The 26,295-nt window shown below is 37.6% G+C and overlaps 1 protein-coding gene across 2 annotated transcripts; it reads left to right on the top strand.

The window, feature by feature from the left end:
* Window positions 1-202: 202 nt before the first annotated feature.
* LOC118278678 (stAR-related lipid transfer protein 7, mitochondrial) lies at window positions 203-25,161 on the top strand. 2 transcript variants are annotated; one of them, XM_050703590.1, is made up of 10 exons: window positions 203-686; window positions 3,617-3,732; window positions 4,187-4,308; window positions 7,295-7,461; window positions 7,993-8,334; window positions 9,315-9,476; window positions 14,362-14,445; window positions 14,959-15,123; window positions 16,138-16,198; window positions 24,937-25,161. In XM_050703590.1, exons 1-10 carry the CDS (start codon window positions 270-272, stop codon window positions 24,939-24,941), a joined length of 1,641 nt encoding a protein of 546 aa, XP_050559547.1. In that variant the 5' UTR covers window positions 203-269; the 3' UTR covers window positions 24,942-25,161. The 2 variants fall into 2 exon arrangements, with proteins under 2 accessions (XP_050559547.1, XP_050559546.1); XM_050703589.1 differs by lacking the exon at window positions 24,937-25,161 and having other exon boundaries at window positions 16,138-18,640.
* The last annotated feature ends 1,134 nt before the right edge of the window (window positions 25,162-26,295 follow it).

The following is a 26,295-nucleotide window of genomic DNA, read 5'->3' as shown; positions in this document are numbered from 1 at the left end:
ACTATCATATTATATTCGCCACAATGAAATATGGACATAACTCTATCTTATTAAGAAAAGATCGACAACGTTAAGACTTAACTAAAATGCTAACATAACATTCACTTTAGTGCACTGAGAAAGTAGACGATTATCTTATCAAAACATTGATTACGCAAAGCACACATGTTTTTCCAGTTATCCAGTTTTAGTAAACTAAGCGCATCACTATTCAATGTCATTCAATCAGACGACCAAAGTGAGGTTATAATTTCGCAATCGCTCCCGAGATGTTATGTAGTAAATTAAAACAAATTGTATTACCACAACAGGCCTTAAACAACACCGTACAGTTTCGCTACTTGGTAACGTCTCGATATCTGTTCAAGCAATGGATCTGGTACGATGGGTTTTTGGCGAATTTAGGTAAAAAAGAAGTTGGTAGAATGTCTGCCTTCAGGTTTATTTTGAGGGATTTTCGCGTGTGGAGTGCTTGGACAAGGTGTAATATAGTGAGTACGGTGGTTAGAAGGTGTAGGAGAGATCGCAGTGTAAGGGAAGTGATACAGAGATTCAAACAAACATTCTTTCGACCGAGAAGAACTCTGCTAATATCAGCTACTGCTGCCTATAAGGCTCGTGACGGAGATAACGAAGATGATACCCCAGTCAGCTGCGACAAAAATATTACAGATGAGGAATTACAGGTATTCTTATAACCTGTTTTTGTGTTACATCTATTTTTCTATTTTTTATTCTTATTAGGTTCTTATTAGATAGTAAATCAGTCATAACACCTATGCCCTTTATTATAAATGCGCCAAAATAATATAGTAAATATTGCAATTGTTATGAATTCATTACAACAAACATTTTGTATTTCGTTACAAAACTAAAATTCAAAACCATATTTTTTTTTATCTTATATTTTGGCTGTATATACATATTACCTTTGCCACAAAATGCAGGAAGTAGATAAAAACAAAGCCATTATCTGTGGTGATGGTGCTTTGTTGTTTTTAAAAAAATCTTAGGAAAAATACTGAAATGTAAAATGTTCTACTTGTCTCAAGGTCAAATATAAAAATAAATGATTCACACTATATGTTTACATACAAAAGACAGTTCAATAAACTGCTGTTATTCTACAATATTGTTGTTTTTATATTTCTTTGTTTTCTACATAAAAGTTCAAAAAAACAAAGTTGAGTTGTCTTTGTTCTTATTTTTAAACTGCCTTTGTCCATATTTGAGCAACTCTAAAGTAAAAAAATATTATCTTTGGTTTTGTTGAATTTAATTATGCCAAATTATGTTCACTAAGCTTCAGTAAGGGTATATTATAAAGAAGACAATAATACAGGGTAGATGACTAATTTTTATTTCAATGTCCGTCTTGTAGATTATTTTAAAACATTAGACACATATTTTTTATTTTCTTATTCTCTTTTCTTTCCCTATTAATTCAGTTATATTAGTTAAATAAATACTTTTAAACTATTACCTCTTGACATATTTTGATAATATGTAGGTAGGTCTCCTAACAAAATTGTTTTACTGGTATTTAAATATTATACTAGTAATATGTAAAAATATATGTTATGTTAAACAGTTTTAATGAGGTCTGTTCTACAAATGAAGCCCTTATATCTGAAATGGAGGTAGTTGTGGAAAAAGTATAATATTGGATGGCCACGTAATATTATAATGTAGTGGGTTGGATTCCAGCACGGAGCAACTCTTTTTGTGATTCACAAGTAGTTAGTTGTTCTGGGTGTGATGTGTATGTAAATTTGTATGTTTGGCTGCTCATATTTCTTTGTAATCTAATTCTTAGTTTACATTTGTATTGTTAGCAAATGGTTACTAGACTGTAGTGTTAATTAAAACTAAATTATATCATTGCAAGAGGAAATATGTATGAGCCAATACAAAGTATACTCTATTGCAGGGGTGGCCAACAGGTCGATCGCGATCGACCGGTCGATCCCTAAAGCATTTTTGACCGATCGCGGACCAGAAATTAAGAAAAATCTTCAAAATTTTTGGTACTAAAGTATACACACACACATAAATATTTTGTATAAAAGGTCGATCGTGAGGAACTTTTAGAAAAAAAGTTGATCGCGAGGAACTTTAAGAAAAAAAAGTCGATCGCGAGTACATATAAGTTGGCCACCCCTGCTCTATTGCCTATATGTAGTGTTCAGTTTTCATTGAAACTTTACCATTAATTGGTAGACTCGGGATCTTTTAGATACTTCCATTCCGTAATCAACTTAAAGGACATGGCTAAACCAAAGTATGGACGTCGTAACCCGTACAAATAAATATTGAATAAATATGGTACCTAGCAATAAATAAAGCCGCATAATTAAAGATTGATATTTTGTAGTTAAGAAGGTCCAGAAACTTGGCATATCTGCGCAATCCTGAAAATAAAGTAGCGCTCCTACGTCAAACAACGTTACAAAAACTTCAAAATATAACATTGCTCTGAACTTTTCCAAGGCGTTTTGAGGTACCTAAGCCGAAAGTTATTTATATATGAGGTAGATAGGTAAACAGTTCTGCTTATACTAGATAATGAACACAAAGTAACCAAGGACAGACACAAAATATATAGTAAGATTGTGCAATCTTATGCAAAATATATATTTTGTGTCGATCAAAACATTTACATCAAGTTTCAGAAAAAAGTCATTATATTACCGTTATTAAAAATTGATGTTCGTTTAATTATTTCGAATTGATTTTCGGGGAAACTAATGTCCTAATAATAGCTTGCAGTACTTACTTCCGTGTTGTCAAGTCAAACCACAACAGAAAAAAATCAATTATGAAACTTATTTTTGTTAATTTTTGTTCACCAAGTTATAAGAATTAGTTAAACACAAAATAATTCATAAGTGAATATTTAAATGATACCCGTATCATTTAAATATTCACTTATGAATTATTATTCTTATTCTTATGAATTAATATTCACTTATATATTAGCGTGAACATTCGTATTCTTGTTATTATGCCTGGGTCAGTCATTTAGCTGATCTCCTTTTATTGTAATAGAATTGATATTTCATTATACACCCAGTTTCAGTAACTAACTATACTCATTTATCATCAGTTAATAGTGTTACTGCCTTGTTTATTATAAGTTCTTCATCTTAGAATGTTTTCTAAACAATAACATACTATACCTATGTATTTCTCTAAACTGGGCTGAATCTTTTTTACAGTATAAGTCAGTCCAAATGAGAGAGAGCGGAGGATCACTTGAAGGTAAGCAATCAGCCCTCCCATTAAACATATATTATTGGGGATTTGGGGATGACAAGATCCATAATCCACCCTTTCGAGTAATTGATGCTTGCTAATCTGAACGTTTGAAGGTAAACGCTTACTGATACGGAAAATTTATTTTTGACTGTGATCCGCCTGTGGCTTGTGATGCATACGATGTGGGCCCTAATGGTAAGTTTACCTTAATGTTATAAATGCGAATGTTTATGAGTTTGTGTGTATATCCGGATGATATTTGGTACAGGGGCAGATTAGGGTCTAGAATAACAGATAAGCAAGTAAGCTTTTTCACAGGCGAAGCTAGTTGGTTAATAAATGTTTTCTTTCCACCCAGGCCTTGGTATCAGAGCTGGAGGGAGTGGAGATGCTGTCGAGGAACACACTGTTCTGCATCGGTTGTGGAAAGAGGCTAGTCATTGAGAAGAAGCAGCCCGGAGTACCGTACTGCTCGTAAGTGTGTCTTTTTTATGGAATAGTTTGCAAACGAGCAGACGAGTCACCTGGGGCCTTATCTGCTTTACAATTGTGTCAGAATGGTCGATACTGAGCAGTGCGAGAGAGATGGAGCTTACAACCTTCATAGCTCCGTCCCTCTTGCACTGATCAATGATCGACCATTCTGACACAATTGTAATCAGACTAAGGCCCCTGATGGTTAGCAATCAGCGCGCCCATGGACACTAGAAACACTAGATCGGCGTTCAGATTTTTTTTTGTATACTCATTACTTTTATTTTTATCATACAAACAACAAAATTTCGAAATCGAAGATGGGAAATAATAAAAATAAAACTAATAAGTATACAAAAAAAGTTTCTTTAGGAAAGTTGTTTGTAATCATGAGTACAATCACGTGTTTAAATATCGTTCACTAATGACCAGTCAACCTATATAACATTTTCAGATGCAAAGTATCAGAGATGCCGGCGGAGTCTCCGGACGGTTGGGTGCCCTATATGGAGGCTGAGGATGTCATCATATGGAGGAAAGAGTACAAACCTGGCATGGGACTATATGCGTATAAAGGTAGGTAGAGTAATATCAACTTTATTTCTATAACTATACGGTTGGTTTTTGAGTGTATGGTTCATTGTATAGACGAAAAAGCTGGGTTGTGTGTGCAAAGTTAACTTTGTGCAATAAAGATAAGGTTGATATTTGATTGCTCGGTTTATTATACGGAGAAAAAGGTGCTTTGGAACTATATGCGTATAAATGTGTGTAGAGTAGATTCTACTTTGTTATCGTAAAAATAGGGTTGGTTTTTGAGTACCTGTGGGAGAGCCATGCTTCGGCACGAATGGGCCGGCTCAACCGGAGTGATACCACGGCCTTACAGAAAACCGACGTGAAACAACGCTTAGGAATTTAACGTTAGCCAACATTAGGAATTTAAGGGTTGTTGGGGACTCGGGGATTGGAAAGATTGGGAAGGGTGGTGATTGGGGCGTCAAGTAACCTCACTCATACAACGAAACACAACGCAAGCGTTGTTTCACGTCGGTTTTCTGTGAGGCCGTGGTATTACTCTGGTCGAGCTGATAACGGTCAAAACCGATGGGTACCTACTGATACGTTATCGTAATTGACCTCGAAGTTCACTAGTAATATAGGTACACACCTACAACCTAGTACCTACATAATCATCATAAAGTACTACCTAGTAATTACCTACTAAGATAAATAATATTACAAAGTAAGTTAATCTAATTCTGTCTACTTAATATCACGCCTTTTATTCCACGACGGGGTAGGCACAGTTGTTTGACCGAGGTATCGAACTTAATACCTTTTCATCGAGAGTCAGCACTTGTGACCAAGGATCGGGGAAGACATTGAAATGTTAAATTAATGTAAAAAAAATTAAGGTTAGTGATTGGTTGGTTCATTCGCGCCGGCCAATCAGAGCGCCGAATGCGCACTCTGATTGGTTGGTTCATTGGAGCTAGCCAATCAGGGCGTTGAACGCGCTCTACGTTTCGATGTCGTTAAACGTAAAACACTCGTATTAAGCCCTTTGTCGCTAGCACACGGCGTCGAAGTATTAAATCCTTGTGATACAAGTATCATCTATCATGGTTATGTCATAATCAGAAAAGTAAACATGTTTATTTGTGTATTATCTTATATCTTATCCTTATCGCTACACATTACATATCTCTGATAATATAAACTTGGTTAGAATTCACTGAAATATACTACACTAGCTACTTTCGCGCGGTTTCACCCGCTCTGCTCAGTTCCTATTGATTGTAGCGTGATGTTTTATAGCCTATAGCCTTCCTCGATAAATGCACCATCCAACACAAAAATAATTATTAAAATCGGACCTAGTAGTTCCGGAGATTTGCGCGTTCAAACAAACAAAATCTTCAGCTTTATAATATTAGTATAGATTGTGTCGCATCATGAACTTTTTGTCCAATGTCTTCTCCCGCCTTGGGCGAGGCGAGAGGGAGTGTCAGACTCTTACTGACTTAAAACAACTACCCCGTTCCTACTCTTCTTCTTCGGAGCTTCGGTAATCCGCTAGGTAGCCCGCAGCTCTGGGTCGGCATCAGCCCGACTGGGCCTGGGTTGTGTAATAGGGAGTGAGCCTATTGCCGTAGACTGTTGATGATTCACGCAAACGTCAGATCGATAAGATGCATAATAATTTTATAGATAAGCATTGTAGGTGATGTGTTTGTAACACGTGGAAAATCACGAGGCCTTGGGAAGCGTTCCTATGTTCAGAACGTGTTTATCTATTGTATGATACTCAAAGTCAAAGTCAAAAGACGGTTGTTATGACACCCGCGGGAAGGGTGGAGGTGGTGCTTATTCAAATCTAGCGTCATCTCCGAGATATTTTGTTTTATGGTACAGACCGGTAAACGAGCAGACGGATCATTCATGATTCGGTGTTTTCATGGTTGTATCTACTGTACATCCTGGCTTACAGGAGTTGTAGCGGTATGGGAGATAGTGGCGGACTTGTCCCATTAAAAAATAATAATAGGCAGATCACCTGATGGTAAGCAATCGCCGCTATCCATGCGACACCTGAAACACCAGTGTGGACTTACCTTGTACGCTGCTAGCCTTTTGAGGGTTTGGAGATTGAGGATTGTGCAGACATTGAGCCTCCAGTAACCTCACTCACACGGAAACACAACGCAAGCGTTGTTTCATGTCGGTTTTCTGTGAGGCCGTGATATCACTCCGGTCGGGCCGGCCCATTCGTGCCGAAGTATGGCTTTCCTGTATTTTTAAGTATTTTCTACCCCACTTGACTTTACGAGTAGGACTATCATTAGAACTTGAAACGGGATATTTACCATGTTTATTAATGTGTATGAGTTTCCGATATTTCGGCACTGTTGCAAGCGCCATGATCATAGAAACTCGTAGACATAAATAAACATGGTAAATATCCCGTCTCAAGTTCTAATGATAGTGTTAGTGTGTTACCCCACCTATCGATCGATAGTCCATTGATGCCATTAATCGACATCGGTCGACATTGATCGACATTGATCGTGTGTGGTAGCTTTAATTGATCGACAGATACCGATCAACTTACCAATCAATCGACTGCCGGTCGATGGTCTGGAATCTATCGATCGACATCGACCAATCCATTCCACCATCGATCAATGGTATTTATCGGTTATTGATCGATTGGTATGATACAAACTATCGATCGACGTCGACGAATCCATTCTACCGTCGATCGATGATCTGGAATCTATCGATCGACATCGACCAATCCATTCCATCATCGATCGATGGTATCTATCGGCTATCGATCGATTGGTGTGGTAGAAACGATCAATCGACGTCGACTAATACATTCTACTATCGATCGATTGGTAACACCCTTACCGCTGTACTCAGAGTCATTTAATGATTACTTAAACTATTCCTTAGTAAAGTATTTGTATCAAAAATTGCTTAGGGCTGGGTTGCCCTGAGTGCGGCAGTTAGTGACCATGTCAGTTTAAAAACTTAATTTCCACCCTTTTTCCAGTATACGGCAGGTACCTAGACGTGCGAGCATCAGATTTCGCCGCGGTGCAAGTGGACGGCGCGTACCGGACCGTGTGGGACGCGGCCGTCGCGGCGCTGGCGGTCGTGGAGCGCAAGGCCAATGGACTGGCCGACCAGGCCGTGTTACATTGGGAGGTGCTGTGGCCGGTGAGTCTTCTAATTATAACGTAACGTCACGTCTTTTATCCCGAAGATCTCCGGCCACCGTAAGTGCGGGTCTGCGGACGGCGAGCATGAGTAGCTCACCGCCCGAACAGAACCAGACCCATGCGTGCGGCGCGTCGCGTTCCGCGCGCGCCCTAAAGAGCTATCAGACCACCGCAGATGGGGCTGTTGCCATATACTGGGTAGAATTCCAGACTCCGTGCTATTACATTTAAGTATTTTAGAATTTTGGCATTTTAGCTGAGTACTGGTTTTTTTGCGCCGTGTATCTTACTATTATTTTATTTTTGATCAATACTTTATGTTAATTATTTTTGCAGTGCAAACAAACTGCTTTTCTTTCTTTGTTTCATTACTAAAAAAAATATTCGAAAACCGAAAAAGCTCAGTAATCCTTTGCCCGACCCCGAGAATCGAACCTGAGACCTCTTGTCCGGCAGTCATACGACCACTCGGCCAACGATACAGTCTTATTTTACTTAATACTAAAAAAAAACAATATTTACTTTACAGAGGCTATTCGCAAACAGAGACTACGTATACATAAGACGGCACAAAGAATTCGATGTCGCGACACAAAGCCTCCCGCACAAAGACGGACTGTTTCAGGCGTCACAAACCGTTACCCGAAATGAGACAGTGTACACCGAAAGACCCAGTGTGCACTCGAAAGCGAAACGGAAAGCTATGGAGGCTTGTAGTAGAGAGAGAGATGGAGAGATGTGTGAGAATAAGGTGTATGTTATCATGTCTCGGTCCTGTGAACACCCGAAGGTGCCGGAGTCCAAACATGCCATTCGGGTTTCTGAATATTGGAGTCATATGGTCGTTAAAACCCTGAATGGACCTGATAAGGTAAGATGTTTTGATTTATGTTTCACTAGCGACTTAGGCGCAGTTTCACTCGCTCTGCTCGGCTCCTATTGATCATAGCGTGTTTTATATAGCCTATAGCCTTACTCGATAAAGGTGCTATTCAACATAAAGAGAATTATTCAAATCGGACCAGTAGAAAATTCATGAAAAATTCAAGGGAAAAGCAGTAAAACAGGGAAAGTTATTGGTGGCGAAACGGAGTTTGCCGGGTTTGCTAGTATTATCTAAAAATATCTTTAAAATACAGTAAAAAAAAAGAGTTATATGGTACAAGCCGGTAAACGAGTAAACGGATCATCTGATGGTAAGCAATCGCCGCCGCTCATGGACACTTGAAACACCAGAGGCGTTACAAGTGTGTTGCTAGCCTTTTGAGGGTTAGGAATTTAAGGGTTTTTGAGGAATCGGGGATTGGGAAGATTGGGAAGTAATTGAAACAACTCAAGCGTTGTTTCACGTCGGTTTTCTGTGAGGCCGTTTTATCACTTCGGTCGAGCCGGCCCATTCGTGCCGAAGCATGGCTCTCCCATACTTAAAAAAGTTTTCTTCATGGTTTTATCTACTGTAGATCCTGACTTACAGGAGTTGCAGCGGTTTTGGGAGGTTGTGTCGGGCTTTATCATCATCATATCAGCCATAAGACGTCCACTGCTGAACATAGGCCTCCCCCAATGACTTCCAGATAGGCCATTCTTTTTTCTTTTTTTTTTTTAATTGTTGTCCCACATTAGGATTTTCTCCTGTGTCGTGGGTGCGTTTACAAACATACAAGTTCACACGCACATGACACCCAGACCCCAAATAACAATTTGTGGACACACAAACAGTTGCTCCGTGTAGGAATTGAACCCGCTACCCGTTGCGCGGCAGCCAGTTGCCCAGCCACAGCATCAATCGTGCATTGGGGGCTGGTGGGCTTAGCTCAATAAAAAAAAGTTATAAGACACTTTTCTCTCCAGGCGGGTATGGAGTTCGTGCTAACGTACTACGACGAGCCGGCGGTGGGGGGGATGCCCACTACGGTGGCCGCCTGGGCGACGGGGCGCGCCGCCCCCGCCTACCTGCAGCGCATGCGGCGAGCTGCCTGCGATTACAGAGCTTGGAGACGGAACAAGCAGGAGGTGGGTTTATTAAATTCTTACTAAGTTTTTAAACTGACATGGTCACTAACACTAGAATTGAAACTTAAACCGGGATATTTACCATGTTTGGGGCCGTTCAATTATTACGTAAGCACTATGGGGGGGCGGGGGGTCTTTGCTTTGCTTATTTTGGATGACATGGGGGTAGGGGAGTCTAGATGATGATTACGTCATCGGTAGTTATTTTCTTTTTTACACGAATGGCAACCCACACATTGTCTTTGCTTGAAAACGAAAAGCATTTTCGGGGATTCCCGCAAGTAATACATACATTTAGTGAACAGTGCGCGGTAATTCCCCTACTCGCTTTAGAACCGAGTAAGGGAATTACCGCGCGCTGTTCACTTGTCTAAATTTCCTCTATCAGTGTATTGTTTCGTTTGGCTGCTATAGCGAGTAGACGTATTGTAAGCATAGTAAAGCAAGTTAACATTTGTGTTACCATTCATTCCATTATCCAAAGTTTAATGTTTAAATAAGATGTCATTTCAAATAGACAAATCCAAGTTATACCAAAAATTGTTTGAAAGTTTTAAAAAATCTCATACAAGTACGAAAGTACAAAATGTACAAAAGTTAGTTAACGAAGTGTGGCGAAATTATAAATTACAAGCAAAATCCGACAAGGAACTAGATATTATTGTATCTAAGAGAATCGAAGAAGAATTGCAAGCAGCGACTAAGAATAAATCCAATTTACTACATTTTTTTCTAAGGTGAGTGACGAAATCATTTTAGGTACCTACTAGAAATATTAGAAATCGCCAAAAAGTTTCTCTTTGCTAATTAGAAAATATTATGGCCTATCTTAAAGTATAGAGGTAATATTCATTATATAGATTTATTTCTTATAATTGATTCCGTCAATTGGTCACAAAATACAGGATGTCAGTTTTATACATATATATTATATACCTACAGAAAACTATACTCTATTCAAATAGGTATTTAACAGAATGTAAACAATCTTTATATGTCTTTTTATTGAAATATGTGGTTTAAAATTGTAAACTGTGTAAAATCTGTTGTGATTCATTTAAAAACTCAACCAATATTAAGAAATTGCTTTTCTGTAAATACATAAAGGTGCGTACAAACATCGTGAGGCGTGCGCCGCGAATGGTTCGCACGTATACATGTGCCGTAGCATGCCTCAGGTTGATGTATGCGAGACGAACCATTCGCGGCGCAAGCCTCGCGATGTCTGTACGCACCTTTACAGATATCTGATTTTATAATTGCATATTTCAATAAAAAGACATATCAAGATTGTTTATATTCTTTTAAATACCTACTTGAATAGACTATAACACCCTGTATTTTGTGACCGGAACGATTTGCTCGTTTAAAGATATTAGATTTAAAGCCATAGGGTTTTGTATTTACCATATTTATTGCCATACTTTGTATTTATGTAGCTTAATAAGAGAATCTTTAGCAGAACCCATAGAAAGTTTTTATTTTTAGGCAACCTGTAAACCTGCAGAAAAAACACAAATTACACAGCCAGCTTCAAATATTAAAAAACAGGAAGAAGATAAAATAAAAACCGGTAATGAATCACAACAGCAATGCGAAATTAATAAAAATACAGATAAACAGAGACCAAAACCTTCTCAGGAAGCTATGAAAAATAAGATTGCTCTACTCGAAAAAAATTTGAATGCTTTGTATTCTGCCAGAGATACTATGTCAATCCGTGCTGAAGTTGATAAACAGATCATTAAGTTGCGCGAGGAAATAAAAACAGCAAAACAGTCTTTAAACAGGAAGGTTCAAAACGCAGTTGCCCAGAAGAAACACAGGGATGGTATGAAAAGAAAGTTAGAAGATATTTGTCATGAAAATCCAGAAATGAAAAAAAGACTATCTCTGAGGGATTCAGTGGGACGTCCTAATCTTGAAAGCAATCAACCTTTACTATTGAAAACAATCGCGGATATAGCTTTATTTGGGAGTGCAGCAGATGATAGAAGACGAACGGAATCAATTCGCAGCGTAAAAACTCTTGATGAACTCACACAAGAATTACGTAAAATGGGATTTGACATTAGTCGCAGTGGGACATATCTTCGTTTGATTCCCAGAAAATCTAATTCTGCAGAGGGACGAAGACATGTATCGACAGTCCCTGTTAAGCTCATTCGGGCTCAAACTGATCACCACAAGAGCCACTTAGATAGCAAGTTCGCTGAAACATCAATCCATTATTTAGAGAACATAGCATCCATACTAGGACCAGATCAAGTATTTTTCATATCTCAAGATGATAAAGCTCGAGTCCCTATTGGCGTAACTGCGGCAAATAAGCAAGCACCTCTTCTAATGCACATGGAATATAGAATCAAATTGCCTGATCACGATTGGGTAATCGCTGAGCGTCATAAATTAATACCATCTGTTTATGCTGGTATCAAAATCACTTCCAATATGCTAGGACAACCGCAAGCCGTTGGATATTCTGGACCAACATACATCGCTATTCGAAGTGGAAAGCATAGTTCATCTACTGCTAATACTCATGCTCAGGATTTCGAGACGCTTCTCGAACTTGAAGAGTTTCGACCATTAGCTAAAACTGACCATGGACTAGTAAAACCAGTGGTAATCATGACGGTTGATGGAGGGCCAGATGAAAATCCGCGTTATCAAAAAGTCATAGGGTTTGCTATACAACACTTTAAGCGACATGATCTCGATGCATTGTTTTTAGCTACCAATGCTCCCGGAAGAAGTGCGTATAACAGAGTAGAGCGCAGAATGGCTCCTCTTAGTCGGGAACTGGCTGGTTTAATATTGCCTCATGACCATTTTGGGTCTCATTTGGATGAACGTGGCGTTACAATTGATGAACATTTAGAAAGATCTAATTTCGAATTTGCAGGAAAAGTATTAGCTGAAGTATGGAGTTCAATGGAAATTGATGGCTATAATGTTAATGCAAAATATGTTGGGGCAGGTGAACAAGATCTTCCTGATTTTCCAGACATTTATAAATGGTATTCAGAACATGTGCGTGAAAGCCAATACTTGCTCCAAATTGTAAAATGTAGAAATACAGAATGCTGTCGTCCAAGAAGTGGACTATTTAGATTACTAGACAACAGGTTTCTTCCACCACCTGTAAAAGTAAAACAAACAGTTGATGACTTGGTTTTAGATGAAGGAGGGCAATTTCTTAATCTTCCAGTCAATTTAGCTCTACGCTTAAGTGCTTCACTCAAAGATTTCCTGCAAATGCCATACGATTATTTTTGTCCGACGGTACAATTGAGGCTATCAAGTCGAACATGCAAAACGTGTGGTCTTTATCATGCTTCCGTCAAGTCACTAAATCGTCACATCGAAAAGATCCATAAGAAAGTAAACACGCACACTGATAGGAAAGTTAGACCTGTAAGAGTCGCTGCTCGTCGTGCTAATGAACTGATGTGCATTATTCAAAATTTAGAGCACCATGATGTTGAATGGCTCGATGAGAATGACGTAGACATTCCAAAATCGGATGAAAGCGAGCAGACTCACAACACTGAGCAGCAATCGAAGCAATCCAATGTCATCGAAAACTTAGAATCATGGATTCGGGTTTCATGGACTGAAGACTGTTAATTTGAATTTAATATATGTACCAAAAATTTAAAATAAGTTTGTTATGTTAGTAAGATATAATATTTTTGTCCTTTACTCTATGTTGAATACCGTTTCAGTAAAATATAATCTCTATCCTAAATCTATTTTCTTATTTTTCAAATTATAATTATAACATTATAAAATTAAAAAAACAATACATTAATTGACAAATGTTTACGTAAGCATGGGGGGAGGGGTAAGAGCTTTGCTTACTTTTGCTGACAAGGGGGATGGGGGGTAAATAATTGCAATAAATCTGCTTACGTAATACTTGAACGGCCCCTTTTTCAATATATATGAGTTTCCGATATTTCGGCACTGTTGCAAGCGCCATGATCACGAATGAACTGGTGATTAAAAAACATGGTAAATATCCCGGTTTAAGTTTCAATTCTAATTCTTACTAATGTTATAAATGCGAAAGTTTGTATTTGTATGTAAGGAGAAAGAAAAAGAGATAGAGATAGAGAATGAGAGTAAGATTACGAAAGAGTGTAAGAGTAAGAAAGAGTGTGAGAGTGAGAAAGAGTGTGAGAGTAAGAAAGAGAGTGAGACTGAGAGCGAGAAAGAGATCGAAAAAGAGAACGAGAGTGAAAAATAGAGTGAGAGTGAGAGTAAGAGTAAGAAAGAGGGAGACTGAAAAAGAGAGTGAGAAAGAGAGAGAGAGAGTGACAGTTTTGTCACTCTCTCTCTCTCTCTTTCTCACTCTCACCTCTTTCTAATTATGTAGGTATACAAACGTATACCTACATAATTAAAATAACACTTATAACTGCTCGATAATGTTTTCAACTACTTAAACCTCAATATAATGATATTTGAGTATGCAGTTTCATTAAAATTGTTTTATTCCTTTTGAAAACTTCAAACTATGAAATCCCACGCAACGCTAACGCTCTACTATATTATTTTCTGACTGCCTCGTTGACCGAGTGGTTGCAACTGCGACTGCCGGGCAAGGGGTCTCGGGTTCGATTCCCGGGTCGGGCGAAGTATCACTGGGCTTTTTTCGGTTTTTCGAAAATTTCTCAGTGGTAGCACGGAGTCTGGAAATGTGCCCGGTATATGGCAATAGGCTCACCACCTATTACATGGGACTTACAACCTAAATTGTGAAAAGTGGGTGTACACAATGGCATTATGTGCCATAATGTGCACCTCTGCCTACCCCTTCGGGGATTAAAGGCGTGACGATATGAATGTATGTATGTATGTAATTTTCTACTGGTTTCAGGATCTACCGGAGTTCATACCGTTCGCTAGAGACGAGCCGGACGAGGAGCAGACTGCAGGCATCGTCAATGAGGAAGATATGAAGGTGAGCAAATATCAACCTTAGTTACGTCGACATAAGATTCAATTGTGACCGGGACACTGTCAGCGATGTGTGAAGGTGAGCTAATATGAACCTTAGTTACGTCGACATACGATTCTATTCTGACTGAGACACTGGCTGCCAAGCGATGCAATGTGTTGCAGTTTTGATTCCCGCACATAATCTATAGAGATTATGATGATTAACGGATGACATAAATCATAAATTGTCATAAGTGTACATGCGAATAAACATGTATAGAAAGATCCTCCTTTTCTTAAAACACTTTGAACTCTGTTCCCTAAAGTAATTTATTAATAATTAGTAAGCTAACCCGGCGAACTTCGTTCCTCTCTCTCTCTCTCTCTCTCCGTCTATCTCTTTCTCTCTCGCACACACACACACACATGCTCAATTTGGTGCAGTCGTTTAGAAGCTATGCGCGTTAATATTTTTATTTTTGTTTTAATAGACGGATAATAATAATAATTTTAACTTGATTATTTCTATCTACAGTCATCCCAAACGGGTCCGGAGCTAGAGAAGTCGGACTGTACCCGAGATCAGAGCACGCAGACGGACGTAGTGTCGACGCTGCCGCACCAGCCTGAGGCCAAGGTGGCACAGCTGTCCGGCAAGGTGAAGGAAAATGTCGGCGCTGAACTTAAAGATGTTCATAATGTGAGTTTAATGAATTATTTTTCTTTGTATATGTAGTATGTTAACTAACAGAGGGCGTTCCTTTAAACTCGTTAATCTATATTAAACTAGTGGTCGCCTAGTGGTCGAAATTCGACCATATACGATTTAATTTACAATACCACTTAACATACGTTCAAGGATAATTTTTATTTAACGAATTGCTATTAGTTTTGTAAAATTCAAATTAATATATTCCGGCGCATCATGAACAGGAAAACTTTATTCATATGAGACGTGAGAATATCATTTTATAATATTTTGACATTTTGTCAAATAAGATCAGATACTATGCATGGTAGTGTGTGTAATGTTTTATTTATTGATTTAATGTACTTTATAAGCATTATTTTTGAAAAATATTAGCGTTCACAACTTCTCCTACACATAAACTATAAGTGTACCAAATTTTATGCTCCTACTCCACGCAATTGTCGTAAAAAGGGGGCCAAAGTTTTTGCATCTCGTATTAATATATAGATTGGAGATAGGGAGGATAGAAGGGGGACTTCGGCCTCCGGTAACCTCAATGACACAACGCAAATGTTATTTCACGTCAGTTTTCTGTGAGGCCGTAGTATCATGTGACGCATGGCTCTCCCACACTTATGACAGAAGCTAATAATGGAGTTTCTTGCTCGTTCTTCTCCATTCGAAGCTACATTTTGGAATGAGCACCGAGCTTCACTGACGGACAGACTGACAGACTATTATTTATTTCTTTGTTTGTTGACGTTTCAAAAGTACCTAATCATATAGTTTAATTAGAATAAATGATTTGACCTTGCAACTGGCTGCCGTGCAGCGGGTTCGATTCCCGCACGGAGCAACTCTTTGTGTGATCCACAAATTGTTTTTTCGGGTCTGGGTTTCATGTGTATGTGAAATTGTATGTTTGTAAACGCACCCACGACACAGGAGAAAATCCCAATGTGGGGCAACTATAAAAAAAAACAAAAAAAACTTTGAGTTTGTACTTATTTACTTTTTTTCCAGGAGACCCAACCCCTAACTCCGGAGCCGGAGACCCCCAAAGAAGAGGAGGAACCAAAAACTGGTGGGTGGTGGCGATATTTGTACCCATTCTATTATTTTGTTTAAAATCAAACTACATACGGCTACATATCGACCTATACAACACCAGTTTACCATGGTCTCGCTTTATGTAATCTCTCCCTACTTTCGACAATCAGTTTGCATAACGACGGTTAACAGCCAATTCCAATAACCTACCTATCGGTAGATTTGCTTACTAGAGATAGTATTTTGACATAAGCTCCATACAAAATGTGTCAAAATTCTACCTCTGGTAGGCAAATCTACCGATAGGTAGGTTATTGGAATTGGCCATAAAAGGAAATAGGGTATAAGCGACAAAAAATGAAATGTTCAGGAGAGCCGTTTAAACTCGTCGGTCGTCGAAAGAATACTAGGAAAATGTTTTTTTTTTGCTAGGGTATAAACGCCTAAAATGTCATCGTAGAGCCATGAGAGTAAGCGCATTCGAAAGAGCGGAAAATTTTACGTAGGATAGCATAATAAACTCATTTTTGACCAAAATGTCGCTTATACCCTATTTCCTTTTAATCGTCGATATTTATCATCAACAGCCTATAAGTGGCCACTGTTGACCAAAGACCTCTCTTTACACAGAAGGTTTGAGCATTAATCACCACGTTTGCTCAATGCGGGTTGGCGATTTTCAAACTTGTCTTTCAGGTTTCCTTACGATGCTTTCCTTCACCGTTTGTCAGTGGTGTCTAAATAATCTTAGAAAGTACATATAACTGGGAAAAAGTCACATTGGTACTTGCCGTTGGTAGGTTTCGAGTAACCAAGACTAGTTAGTTTATTATTCTGGTTAGCATAGGACGATGTGTAGCCCTACCTATATACAAACGATGTAAGAGACTAAGTACTCGGTCACCGTCAATTTTGCTGATTGTACTTTTTTGTGACGATATTTTATTTAACACAAATTTCAATACAGTTTAGTTCGCCAAACTTTTTAGTTTGATGGCGAGAGAGATTCGTTTTTATTTCATTTTCCAAACAAACTTGATAAACTTAACTACAATTTATAACAAAATAAATTAATTGGTAAATTAACGCTTGGGTGTGCTTTAGTAGTAGACATTAAACAAATATAATTATTTTCTCTTTAACATGAAAACTTGTATGAGTTATCATTTAAAAAACACATGACATTGTTAGTTTTGAATCTAACAAACAAATTATATTAGTCCTTTTTAAAAGGCCAGCAACGCACTTGTGACGCCTCTGGTGTTTCAAGTGTCCATGGGCGGCGCTGATCGCTTACCATCAGGTGATACGTCTGCTCGTTTGCCTAACAAAAAGTAGCCTGGGAACGCGGGCTAAGCAATTTTCACCTTTATTATTATAGTACTTAGATCACAAAGTTCCTAATACATTTTAAGTAAAATAAATATTTCTTTGAAATTTCAGTTCAACATACAAAAAGTACAATTCACAGATTAGACGATGACCAACTAACAAAAAAAAATTGACAAATAATATTATTATAAGTGTTGTATAAATAACTTTAAAACCTTGCATTAAGGTTCAATTTTGCTTAACAACCGATGAAATTATATTTTTAAAGAACACTGGGTCTCTTATATTAATTGTTTAAAAATTCTATCTTCTATGAACTGTTTGCTAATGCAATATTAACCCTATTTCTTGAGCGATAAGGTGCATTTTAAGCACTAATATACAAATATGTGACAATGAGTCAAAATGTTGTAATTTAAGTGTAATAATTATAAATTAAAATTAATTATAAATAAATTGAAATGTTGTTGAAAAGTCGTGTTTCGAGCTCGATCGATCACTTTCGGACTATACGGGGGCCGATAGCTCATACAATTTAAATGAATTATAATTCTCTTAAATAGGGATGATGACGGGGTATGAAAATTGAAAATCTATTTAGTCCGTCAGTTAGGTAATGAAAAAATATTGGACACGTATTTTTTTTATTTTGTCATTTAAGATAACAATACTTAGATAAAACGAATCAAAGTTTTGGAGTGGGAGCAAATACATACGTCATTTCTACGTATAAAACGTACCTAGAAGTGACGTCACGCGATATTTCAAATCGATATATCTCCGAAAGTATATGTTTCCGTAAGAAAATAAAAAATACGTGTGTAATATTTTTAAATAATCTACAAGACGGACATTAGAATAAAAATTAGTCATCTACCCTATTTTAAGGTACTCCTAAGTTAAATGAAATTTGGTTTTCACCAACTTATGAATAAGTGACACTTACCTACACAGGTAAGGTATTAGTTTAGGTGCTTTTTTTGAAGGGGGAAAATCATCCAATGACTTCTCTCGCCTTGGGCGAGGCGAAAGAGAGTGTCAGACTCTTACTGACTAAAAACCACCCCGTTCCTACTTCTGCCCTTCGAGCCGGAGCCCCGGTAAACCCGCTAGGTAGTCCGCAGCTCCGGATTAGTTTAAGTGCTACGTCACACTAAATAACTATTAAGTAAGAGATACTTTATGAGGTGGTTGATAAAAACTGCCATAATTGCCATATTTCACTTTGATACAAAATTTATAGTTGCGCGACTATTTATATTTATAGTTGGCAATGAGTCGTGCAACTTAGTTAGTTGTACGCTATCGTTTAGTTGCGCGACTATCTGGTTGCCGTCAACTATATGGTTGCGCGACAAAGTTGACAATGAGTCGTGCAACCCAGTTAGTTGTACGCTATCGTTTAAAGCCTCGTATTCATGGTAAACATTTTGCTTAGCAACAGTTGATCAACGTTGTTGATGAATAGCGAGAATGCCGCTGAAAACTTTGTTTAAACTAATATAAACTGATGTTTTCGCTCGCCGGGCGTCAACTCTGCAGCATGGCGCGATCAACTCCGCAACATTTTTATGCAACCATGTTGCCAAACAAAATGTTTACCATGAACACAATAATTCGCGCGATATCTGGTGGTCGTCAACAATATGGTTGCGCGACAAAGTTAATACCAGGTTATGCGACTTTATGACCTTATGAAATAGGTCCTACAATTTAATGTACATAATAAGATTTTGTTCCTATCGTGTCCAAAGTTTAGTAATAGGCTCACCCCCTATTACATGGGACTTATAACTGGTGAGAAGTGGGGGTGTACATTGTATATATGCGACTCAGTCTACCTCTTCAGGCATTATAATAAATTGGCTATTTTTAAGAAAAATAAACTACATGCCTTGTTGGTCGAGTGGTCATAAGAAGAGGTCTCGGGTTCGATTCCCGGGTCGGGCAATACTACTGGCCTATTTCGGCTTCTCGAAAATTTCTCAGTAGTAGCACGGAGTCTGGAATTGTGTCCAGTATATGGCAATAGACTCACCCCTATTACATGGGACTTATAAATGGTGAAAAGTGAGTGTACATTGTGTAGCGGCATTACGTGTCGTAATGTGCACCTCTGCCTACCCCTTCGGGGATAAAAGGCGTGACGTTGCAATAAAAATAAACTGCATATTATAATGTCACTGCCCATGTTGGTTTAGAAAGTTGCAAGCAAGAGAACGTTAGTATCAAAGTTTGATTCCCGAGTCGGTTAGTGTGTTACTGTAATTTTTTGAAAAAAATCACAGTAACTGCGCAGATGGAGTCCAGTTTGATCGTAGGAAAGATTTTTAAGAAAAGTATATTTATTTAAAAAAAATCGTAGAATTTCAATTATTAAATTAAAATTAAATAATAATATCTAGAATTAATAATGAATTAGATTTTTATATTAGGTCTGTATTGTTGGTCTGGCTTGTAAATTATTGATTGCAAAGTTAAGAGTTCGATTCTTGGGCGTGGCATTTTTCAATTTTGAAAATTGTAGCAGTAGGTTCCTTCTCCAATGAGATTTTATAATATTAACTACTTTACATGCCTTTTTCACAATATCTGGTAAATTCATAATGTTTTACAACGTACTCAAATAACAGTTTGACGACGTGACTTGACTAATTTCAACCCACAATAGGGGCTCATATTCATTAGCAGTATTTATCAGATATTGTGAATCAGGCTCTAAAAACATAATGTCTCGAAATAATTTCTAAAAATATTGAAAAATGTTTGGCTTTTTTTTTAAAAAAAAAGGGGGTGTTGTGTTATGTAACATACATAGTCTATTACAAAAAGTCAATATAATTTTAGTCACTAAAGCGAGCGAAGCCGCATAATAAAATTAGTTTAAAACACGTTGGATTTATAACATAATTGGTGAAAAGTGGGTTGTATATGTGACAGTGACAAAGGTGGCTATTCCTAAAGTCTTTGACTGCCAATAGAAAACTGTTGAAGGCAAATCCTCCGCTAACGTCGGTCACCGGTGACCACCGTGGCGTTCAATGTGTTAACTTTCCCTAGTATTAGAACTCGAAACGGGGTATTTACCATGTTTTTCTATTTCTATGAGTTTCCGATATTTCGGTAATGTTGCAAGCGCCATGGTCACGGATGACAGTTCACCCGTGGCATAATGGCACTTGCAAAAACATGGTAAATATATTGTTTTGAGTTCTAATACTAGTGTTAGTGATCATGTCAGTTAACTTTCCATTCGAAAGATCGAAGTGAACCAGAATGGTTCGACATCCCAATCCTATCTCAATCTTCAATTTGTGGATTACGATTTAGTTTTGACCGAAACTCCATAAAAGTTATACTTATACTCAAAAAATCGATTCATAGATTTTGGATTATTTTATTTTTGAGGGGGGAAAATCATCCAATGACTTCTCCCGCCTTGGGCGCTGCGAGAGGGAGTGTCAGACTCTTACTGACTAAAAACCACCCCGTTCCTTCTCCTGCTTTTCGAGCCGGAGCCCCGGTAAACCCGCTCGGTAGTCCGCAGCTCCGGATTCATAGATTTTGGATAGATGTAGGTTACCGTATTAATTTCAGCCTACTACACCCGCGGGAAGAGTAGGGGTACAAATGTATTCCACTGTGACGTCACCTCATGGTGATGATTTCAATATCATATAATATGTATACTAGGGCAAGTGACCCGGTTGTGGCCACCGACCCCTTTGTGGCCATTTGGACCTTCAAATATTTATAACTAAGTCATGGACAAATAAATTACTCTGTGATGTACAGTATTTAAAATATTGAATATTGGAGACACTGATACCGTTGGCAGCTTTGATGTGTCAAGCTTCACTTCGATGCAACAAAGCATTCTTTTTAGTTGAGAGTGAAATTGTTAAGATCTTAACAAAAAGGCTAAGGCGAGCGGGTGAGGATTTGGTTTTTATTTTTTAAATCTTTGCTTATTGTTTGGATGTTTATGTTAATACTACATGAAGAATATATTGTCTAAGTGAAACTAAAGTTATTTTGTCGCCATATATTTCTGAAGTGCGGTTATTAGAAGGTGGCCACTAATGGAGACAAAATTATGAATTTCTCCATCTTTGGCCACATGGCTGGCCAAAACTAATGTACACAGACACCCGACTTCTTCCCCTTTATTTTATCGTGGCTTTTTTTCCTTGGCTTTACATATCAACAAATACATATTTTTCATTTTCAGAGATGCAATAAATTGCCTTCACACAAAGGGGAGGTCAGTTTACTTTGCAGCTTTTACCAACGTCATATAAATGTTGATCTCTTTATTTGTAAGTTAAATTCAAGTGAAGTAATAATATTTCATATTTTCCAAACTAAATAAAAACCATTGTTTGTAAAATGTCCAATTTAATTAATAAATTTTGATTACCTTTATTGTATTTTTTGATGGCCAGAACTGGCACACGACCGTGGCCACAAATGGCACGAATCTGGCCAAAAATGGCACAAACTCCCCTTTTTTTTCTTTCTTATACAGTTATTTTTCTATTGGACGTTCTTTAAAAAAGGGTTTTCTTAGGCAAAGTTAATACATGTTAAATGACTTTTTACAAGAAATATGTTTGTGATAACAAAAAGTATAAGTTAAGAAAGCCTCAAAGTCGACAAAATTCTTAAAGTGGCCACAACCGGGTCACTTACGATATATCATATAATATGCACAAAAAACCAAAGAATTTAAAGTATGGAAACCTACGAACAATAGTTTAGGTATCTAGGATCAAACACAGAAGCAATGCAACATAGCTTTTATTTTTTTAGCATTTAGTCTTCCTTTATAAAGGTTTTGTATATTGTTGTTTAATTATACATGTAGATGCAATTTTAATTTAGTTTTTACACATACATATATCGCAGTAACTATTTTCTAAGCACACGATGATAATATGATTTCATATATTATACACATGTAACAATTGAATATTGAAAATTCTACTGCGATATGTAATTCTTAGGTATTTTAGTAGCTATATATTTAGTTTGGGAAACATTTTTAACTCATATTTGAGAGTATAGTTACATAAAGTAATTTTTAAGGTAAGCGTTCATCGGCAATGCTGACATGCGATGCGTACCGATGACGTCATACGGAATGCCGATGCCAAAAATCCGAGTGAAAGTGGGATCGGCAATCCGATTGCTGATACTTGCGTCGGCAATCCGAACGCTGTCGATACAATGGACGCAGTCTGAAAAATTAATCCGTTTGATGCGATTCGTCCGATGCGTGCGATGCGTACGATGCGGGCTTATGGACGCTTACCTTTAGTTTCACGCCGTACATGTAGCTTGTTAGGAACAGTACTGAATTTATTTTTTAATATATTAAGTTTAACAGAGAAAACATTTATTTACGTAAAACGCAAAATGCATTAGATTAATTATTTTAGATGATATGTCATGTAAATAGTGAGAAAAAACTAATATTGTATAAAAAGATAAAAAAATTAAAAGAAAATTTTGTTAAACAAAAAATGTATAACGTTAAACGGCGAAGTTGTTAAATTTAATTTTAATTTAATTTGTATAAATAGCTTGCCTGATACTAACAAACTCACCCGGCTTTACTTGCTAATCCCTACCTTTCCCACGGAGTGTAAAATGCTTAATTTAATACAATTCTTGTACTGACCATAAAGGGCCATCCATAAATTACGTCATACGAATTTCATGATTTTTTACTCCCCCCCCCCTCCCCGTCCTTGTCACAATTGGTCACATTTCTGAGACCCCCCCTAGTGTGACGTCACATTTTATAATTTTACATCTAGATTTTTTTTAGTTTAGAAAATAGTTTCAAATTCGTGTTTTAACAGTTAGATTATAATAATTGAAATGTGACGTCACGAAATTTAAGACCCCCCCCCCCTTGTCACATAAAGTGACACTTCGTCGACCCCCTTAAGGTGTGACGTAATTAATAGATGGCCCCTAAGGAAAATAACATAAAACCTATTTACCTACAATGTATGTTGTAGAATACTGTCTTTACTAACACTAGTTATTGAGGCGAAAATTACTAACGGCCAAACATATTTCCCTCCCATTTTTTAAATCATTAACCCATTTAAAATCCCCAATAATAGGGATGATGACGGGGTATGAAAATTAAAACATCTATTTAGTCCGTCAGTTAGGTAATGAAAAAATATTAGACACGTATTTTTCTATTTTGTCATATAAGATAACAATACTTAGATAAAACGAATCAATGTTTAGAAGAGCAAATACGTCATTTCTACGTATAAAACTTACCTAGAAGTGACGTCTCGCGATATTTCAAATCGATATATCTTCAAAAGTATTTGTTTCTGTAAGAAAATAAAAAATACATGTCTAATGTTTTAAAATAATCTACAAGACGGATATTAAAATAGAAATTAGTCATCTACCCTATTAGACCACCGTAGTTTACGACTAAGTCGCGCAACCAACGCAATAATGGTCAACTTGGTGTCTCAACTGTTGGCAACATGGTGGCGCAACTAGTTGCCGGCGACCGAGTCAACTCTAGTATTTGTTCTGGCGTCTCTCTGTATGGTTGCGCGACTTGGTCAGAGTCATTTAATGGTTACTTAACCCATTCCTTAGCAATCGTTTTCTATGAATATTCTTACTAAGGAATAGCTTAAGTAATCATTAAATGTCTCTGAGTGCTTATGACAATCCTTTCTTAACCTAAAATTTAATTACATAATACGACTTATGTTTCTCTCTGAATGTACGAGCTCTCAATAATAGTTCTGTCTCTATAAATTATATATAAAGTGACAGAGATAGCACGATATATAAGTACAACTTAAAATTGACTAGCATTTCAATATTGGGTCGTTACTCACGTAACCAATTCGAGTAGAACACTCGAGTAGTTTCAGACCATGATAAGGACTCATAACCTCTTTGAAATTAATCGAGCGTCCTCGAAAAGTTAGTATAAGAGTAAGTCGTATTATGTTATTAATTTAGTATGTCCACGATAGTTATATAGGGTGACTGGTAATTAGTGAACGATATTTAAACACGTGATTGTACTCATGATTACAAACAACTTTTCCAAAGAAACTTTTTTCGTGTACTCATTAGTTTTATTTTTATCACAATAACAAAATTAAAAATTTCGCGCGCGCTTGCTTTCGCATGATCAGCTGTTAGCAGCGAGGCGCCCGCGCCCGCGTTATAGGAAGACTAGTAACTAGGTAGGTATTTTGGAAGTTTACTTACTTTACTTTGTTATTGTGATAAAAATAAAAACAATAATTATACAATTAAAGTTTCTTCGGGAAAGTTGTTTGTAATCATGAGTACAATCACGTGTTTAAATATCGTTCACTAATTACCAGTCACCCTATATTTTGAAAATAGTTTTATTAATTAAGCCTCTGTCCTTAGGGTGATTGAGGAGTCCCAGTTTGCCATAACACGAATCCCCGGTACTCAAGGAAAGATCGAAAAAGCGATTTTTGTATAAACGTATTTTTTTCGAAACATTTTTTTCAATGTTCGGTGCAATGCAAAGAGAAATGCATTATTTTATTGTATGTATATAGTTGTATGTATAGGCCTGTTATAATGTGAATGTAATCTGTTATTTCGTTAGTAAATAACTTTTTAAAATATACGTGTTTTATTTCAAAGTCAAAGACAAAATTATTTGATTTATTATGTTATAACACCCTCTATTACATGGGACTTATAACACAAATGGTGAAAAGTGGATGTATATTGTATAGCGGCATTACGTGCCGTAATGTGCACCTCTGCCTACTCCTTCGGGAATAAAAGGCGTGATGTTGCAAACATACATACATAGGTCAAAATGAGAACCTTTTTCTTTGAAGTCGGTTAAAAACTACAGTTATGTCTGCACGGTTGGCGCGCTGATTGGGCAACTGGATGCCGTCCAATGTGTAGCGGGTTAGATACCCGCACGGAGCAACTCTGTGTGTTTACAAATTGTTGTTCCGGGTTCGAGTATCGTGTGTATGTGAACTTATGAGACTAAGTTCCATTTCTTTCCTACAGAATGTGTCTATCGTCTAGGTTTTTTTAGCGGGAGTATCATCCAGTGACTTCTCCCGCCTTGTGTGAGGCGAGAGGGAGTGTCAGACTCTTACTGACTAAAAAACAACCCCGTTCCTACTTGTGCTTTGAGCCAGAGCCCCGGTAACCTGTTACATTACCCGCAGCTCCGGATCAGGCAGCGCTACTGGGGCTTCATCTATGGTGGTCTGGCAAATAAAAGGCTCTTTTTTTTGAGGGGGAAAATCACCCTATGATTTCTCCCGCCTTGTGGGAGGCGACAGGCGAGAGTGTCAGTCTCTTACTGACTAAAAACCACCCCGTTCCTACTTCTGCCGTTCGAGCCGGAGCCCCGGTAAACCCACTAGGTAGTCCGCAGCTCCGGATCAGGCATCAGCCCTACTGGGCCCTGTGTGGGTCCAGTGGGGCTACGTTTAAAAAATAAAAACAAAATCTACCTCAACCTCTCATTAGTAGAGTGCAAAATTTCTGGTTCGATTCCCATATTTTGCAATTTTTTTTGGGACTCATAACATAGCTATCAAAAGTGGATGTTAGTATAAAAAAAAATTCTTTTTTTTTTTTGAAGGGGCAAATCATCTTATTGCTTCTCCCGCCTTGTGCGAGGCGAGAGGCGAGAGGGAGTGTCAGACTCTTACTGACTAAAAACCACCCCGTTCTTACTCCTGCTTTGAGCCGGAGCCCCGGTAACCTACTACATTACCCGCA

The sequence above is a fragment of the Spodoptera frugiperda genome, chromosome 24, assembly GCF_023101765.2.
Source record: "Spodoptera frugiperda isolate SF20-4 chromosome 24, AGI-APGP_CSIRO_Sfru_2.0, whole genome shotgun sequence".
In the NCBI taxonomy this organism is placed as follows: domain Eukaryota; kingdom Metazoa; phylum Arthropoda; class Insecta; order Lepidoptera; family Noctuidae; genus Spodoptera; species Spodoptera frugiperda.
This window is presented reverse-complemented; position numbering and strand designations above follow the sequence as displayed.